Genomic DNA, 5,191 nt, shown 5'->3' with positions numbered 1-5,191 from the left:
ACGCATTTAAATATCTCCTTACGTGCGTCTGTCGTGTCTACGCAAGCACGGGTGTATTTACGCCTCAGAAGCCGATCATACCAGCAGTTCAGGACCGCTCAAACTTACGCACCCCGTGCAAAATAGTCGGACAAACCGTAAGGTCTGTACCGCGTCTGCACCTCGAGCTGCACAATTTCTGAACTTCTTGTGAACCATATGTAGTATCGTTGAGCGTAATAAGGACAGGAAGAATGTGGACAGAACAGACAACCGCCGTGAACTGTTCCCCAGTGGTGCAGGCAAATCGAACAGACTTTTCCGTGACGGCAGTGCAGTAACCATGACGACAGCCAACTATCGGCTTCGGCATTGTCTCTGGCTCTACCAACCACAATAGCCATGTCATAGCCGTGTGACAACCGCGGCTTGCTTTTGTCGGCTCGCAACATGTGTTATCGAACCCGCGCACGTTTATTTCGGGGTGTCGCAAATCAGCGCTTTGAAGTGGTTACGTGAGAGTTCAGTGACGGCCTTGCCAGATGGGGCAGATGACAATCGAAGCTCTCTCGTGACGAGTTTCTTGCGCGCAGTGTCTGCTTGCTGTTTGTTTGCTTAGTACCTGTTTGTTTAGGTTCAACATGAGCGCTGAATGCGAACCGGCGCTTGCGGTGGATTCCGTATTAAGAAGGTCAGGAGAGCTGCCGGTTAACGAAAAAATCGAAGTTAAAGGCTATGATTTCAACGATGGCGTCGACTACGCCCGCATTCTTGAAAGCTACAAACGCTCAGGCTTTCAGGCGACGCATTTTGATCGTGCTGTCAACGAGATAAACCGCATGGTACGTTGCGCTTTCTTTCTGCGTTTTCTAGATTTAGTTGCATGCGTGAGTTAGTGTCACACGACGCACTTTTGATCGAGATCGGGAACGAATGTCTCGTTCGGGATTAACTGCTTTGCGCAAGCTGCGGGAGGCAGTCAATCGCGGTCAAGAATTTCGATCGGGCTCGGTCGCTATTGAAAGTGGCCTTGTGACACTGGTATTGTTTGGATGTTTATAAAGTACGGATCTTGAGCTTTTAACTGGCTAGTTCACCGTGTGTTTTGTCTTCATTTGTATTTGTGTAGCTGGAATGCAGATCTATGCCTCTCGAGAAGGATCAGCTTGACGAGCATGAAACTGACGAGTTCATTCGTAGAAAGTACGGCTGCACAATTTTTCTCGGCTACACCTCCAACATGGCGTCTGCCGGTGTCAGAGACATCATCAGATTTCTTGTGGAACACAAAATGGTAAGATAACATTGTAATATAGAAATGATACCATTCATTGCTTGTCAGTGCATTTCATGTCTGAGGATTGACACTGATATCGTTTGCAGGTTGATTGTATAGTGACAACTGCCGGCGGTGTTGAAGAGGACCTTATTAAGTGTCTGGCACCTACCTATGTTGGAGACTTTACCCTGAAAGGAAGTTCGCTCCGTGATTTAGGCATCAATCGCATTGGAAACTTACTGGCTCCAAATGACAATTATTGCCTCTTTGAGAACTGGGTCATTCCAATTTTCAACAAGATGCTTGAAGAGCAGCGCATGCATGGGACCATCTGGTCACCATCGAAAATGATAGAAATGTTTGGAAAGGAAATCAATGACAAGAGGTCTATCTATTACTGGGCTGCCAAGAACAAGATCCCAGTATTCTGCCCTGCACTAACTGATGGCTCCCTTGGAGACATGATCTACTTTCATTCATACCGAAATCCAGGTCTGATTGTAGACATAGCTCAAGACATTCGTCGTATTAATTCAATTGCAGTGAAAGCAGTGCGATCTGGTATGGTGATTGTAGGTGGTGGACTTGTAAAGCACCACATCTGCAACTCAAACATGATGCGCAATGGTGCAGATTTTGCAGTATATCTGAATACAGGTGCAGAGTTTGATGGCAGTGATTCAGGGGCAACTCCTGATGAAGCAGTGTCATGGGGAAAAATTCGCAAAGATGCTCACCCTGTAAAAATTTATGCAGATGCCACACTTGTGTTTCCTCTCTTAGTTGCACGAACATTTGCCACTTGGCACTTCCAGAACAAGCAACAGGCAAATGGTGACAAAGGAAGTGTGCTTTGAAGCATAGTAACTTGATGGGAACTTCTGACAATATACTTCTGATACTTATTTGGTTGCAATTTTAGCATTTATGCAGTGCAGAAAAGGTTTGCAAAGGTTAAAAAAAATTATTATGGAAAACATGTAAGGTCAAGAAGCTTAGATGTATGATGAAAAACTAGCTTGATTGCGGGATGGGAAGAAACATGTTGGGTAGGTCCTTACCGGGTTCATAATCAAGTATAGGTAGTTGCTGGGAACTTGCGTCTCGCAAAAAATCAGGTGGCCGGCGTCTCACGTGAACATTTTTTATAAATTGTAAACTGTGTATAAGGGAAAACTATTTATGTAGCCATCGCTAACTAGTGCCATAAGCACAGTTACTGTGATTGTGAATGAGCAGAATCCAAGCGCAATACACTACATGCGTGGCATATAATTGAGTGTATGCCTGCTTGTATTGTATTATCACTGACCATGTTGTAGGGGCCCTGTTAGCTTTATATATACTCTTGGTCTTGTGCCTTTATCACCTCAACTGCTTGCTGATGTGTTGTTGTCAACCCCTGTGACAGCAACTTAGTGAATGAGCTGTTAGATCAGGAACTGCTTAAAAACCTGTGTAGATAAGAGCCTTGCTTTATATGGTCCTCTTATGTCAGACTGTGCCATCGTGGTAAATTTTGAATAATTTTGTAGGAACGGTTGCTTTATGGATAATAGCTATATTCTTTGTATGAAAGTGTGCCCATCTGCTAGTGAACAGTCGTGTAAGAACTAGCACTGTTACTTTAGCTAAGAACTTGTACTAAATGTTGATATTGCATTACAGCTTGAACAGTGTTAATTGTGCAAAGCCATTCCTTGTTTGTTGAATGTAGTTTACTGGCTGTCTATATGGTATGATTACTATTGTTCATTTAGGCTCTGGAGTGGTTACCTTATGAGTAGGCAAACTTAAAGTGTTTTTGCACTTATGCACAATAAAACCTGCTCTTTCAGACCTTGCTGAAGGGTGTGCACAACCTTGAATATACCAATTTATTATGCCCAGTTTGTAACATATGTAGCATTACCACGAACGTAATGAGGTAGCAGACTAATGAAGGCCTGAAAAATAAAATATGCTATTGCTGGCAACTTCATAGCCAAAGGCACAGGAGTAAAAAAAATATATATAAACAGTATGCAAAACAAAAAGTAAAATAGTTTGCCACATGCTGTTGATTTGTTCTGTGCACTGTTTCTACTTTTTACTGTCCACAAAGAGTGAAACCAAGGAAGGAGTTGAACCCTCTTGTGTATGCGAAGAAGTCTGGGTGCAAAATAGCTCCCAAGCTGCAGGGTTAGTTATCTCCCATTGCTTGACCACCTGGTGTTCAAGCCCTCTGCTTGATAGGAAATTGCTTTTTGTTCATAGGCCTGGTGTGAATGTGACACAATGCAAACTGATATGCTGGGAATTTCAGGAGGAACGCACCATAGTTATGCAAAGTTCAGCATGTGCATTTAATAGTAAAGAAAGCCTTATTTGGTCTACATGTATTGGCTAGGTCTGTGCCCCTTTTCTTTAATATGGATATTCTTGTTAACCTGTACTACAGCTTCATTCACTCACATTGGTTACTGCATCAGAAACTGGGGAACTACATACAAAACTCACTTGTCACCTATGTACATACTTCAAAAAGAGCCCTATGAATTAAATCCAAAAGTGTGCTGTAAAATAGCACAAATTTGTTTTTACTTCTGAATATACTTAATGTATATGACATTAGTCAACATCAACAAATTACAGTGCAGTGTCTCTGACCTCTTCTCGAACAATTCAGTCTTCACTATACCACTGGCTTCTCCCCAAAAAACACACTATGGTAGTGATCTCCGCAAATGCTTCAGTGCTAAAACATGGAACAATTCAAACAATAGTGTTAAATAGCAGGTTCGTACAGTATGTTCCAGAAACTGGTTCACAATTGATGCAGTTTCTTGTCTTGCGCTCTTGGTTTTGTGTTTTTTTGGAATTGTGTATTTATTGTGTATGCTTTTTATTGGTGGTTTTAATATTTTGAGTATCTGCATAAATACTGTTATGCTGTTTGTGTGCTGCTATTGATGTGTGTGTCCCATGAAATGTTCTGGTGAGACCCTTTAACAATATCATCGGGTTTCTTTTTGCACTTGAATAGACTGGTCACTAATAAAACTAATTCAAACTCAAGGTTGAAAGGTTCACTTTTCCACCTTACATAAGTTTACAATTGCAAGCTTTATATTAAGCAAGAAGTACACACTTAAATCCTTAACTATGTTTATCATACTATGTGTTTTTCATTTTCCCTTTATACTGCATGACATAAGCACTCTAGAGACATTTACGGTGCTGCTGAGTCGTTGCAGCTATGTCTCGGTGAGTTGGTGGAAATGGTGAGTTTACATATTTCAGTGAAATCAATTTTTGGCTGGCAACGGCTTCAAAGGAAGGAAAAGGAAACTGAGAGACAGTGCTTGCTTCCAAGGAATGTATGCTTGAGTGTGCTTTCACATGCGGGGCTATTACCTTGCATAGTACGTTTTTAAAGTGCCACACAGGAAACTAAGTTTGGCAGCTTATGCTATGTAAAAAAAAAATATATATATATATATATATATATATATATATATACCAATGATGGCTCCTACATGTTGAAAAACTGTGGCCAAAAAGAAAGCATCTGTAGTGCTAAATGTTTACAGACGAAACCTCGAGGTAGATGCATGGTGTTAGGAGTGAATTTTCACTAAAGCAGGTATTAACAAGATATCAAAATTGCCCTTGAATATGAAGTCTATCATGCAGCAAACTAAGCTTTTAAGTAAGTGCAATGTATTTTGCTGGGATGAAACTTGAGCATTGTTTGTGGTCGTTTTGTAGAGAGAGGAAGGAGCAGCCTTGTTGGAGAATGGTGGTTAGTAAATATTAAATGGCTGACCATTGCATAGCTGCACTGCTGTGCACTCGGTATGTGAATCATGGCAGTAGCTGGCTTTTGAATGTTTGTAGCCAAAGGAAGTACGGGAGCCATATTTTGTAGCAATTCTTTACAGTTTTTGTTTC

The 5,191-nt window shown here is 41.3% G+C and overlaps 1 protein-coding gene across 1 annotated transcript; it reads left to right on the top strand.

Moving 5' to 3' along the window:
- Positions 1 to 382: 382 nt before the first annotated feature.
- Positions 383 to 4,315, top strand: Dhps (Deoxyhypusine synthase). Its single transcript, XM_050195997.3, has 3 exons — positions 383 to 821; positions 1,109 to 1,273; positions 1,363 to 4,315. The coding sequence occupies exons 1-3, from the start codon at positions 621 to 623 to the stop codon at positions 2,113 to 2,115; spliced, it is 1,119 nt and encodes a 372-aa protein (XP_050051954.1). The 5' UTR covers positions 383 to 620; the 3' UTR covers positions 2,116 to 4,315.
- Positions 4,316 to 5,191: the final 876 nt, after the last annotated feature.

Source organism: Dermacentor andersoni, chromosome 1 (genome assembly GCF_023375885.2).
Source record: "Dermacentor andersoni chromosome 1, qqDerAnde1_hic_scaffold, whole genome shotgun sequence".
Taxonomy (NCBI): Eukaryota; Metazoa; Arthropoda; class Arachnida; order Ixodida; family Ixodidae; genus Dermacentor; species Dermacentor andersoni.
The sequence above is the reverse complement of the archived record's forward strand: the minus strand, read 5'-3'. Positions and strand labels throughout refer to the sequence as shown.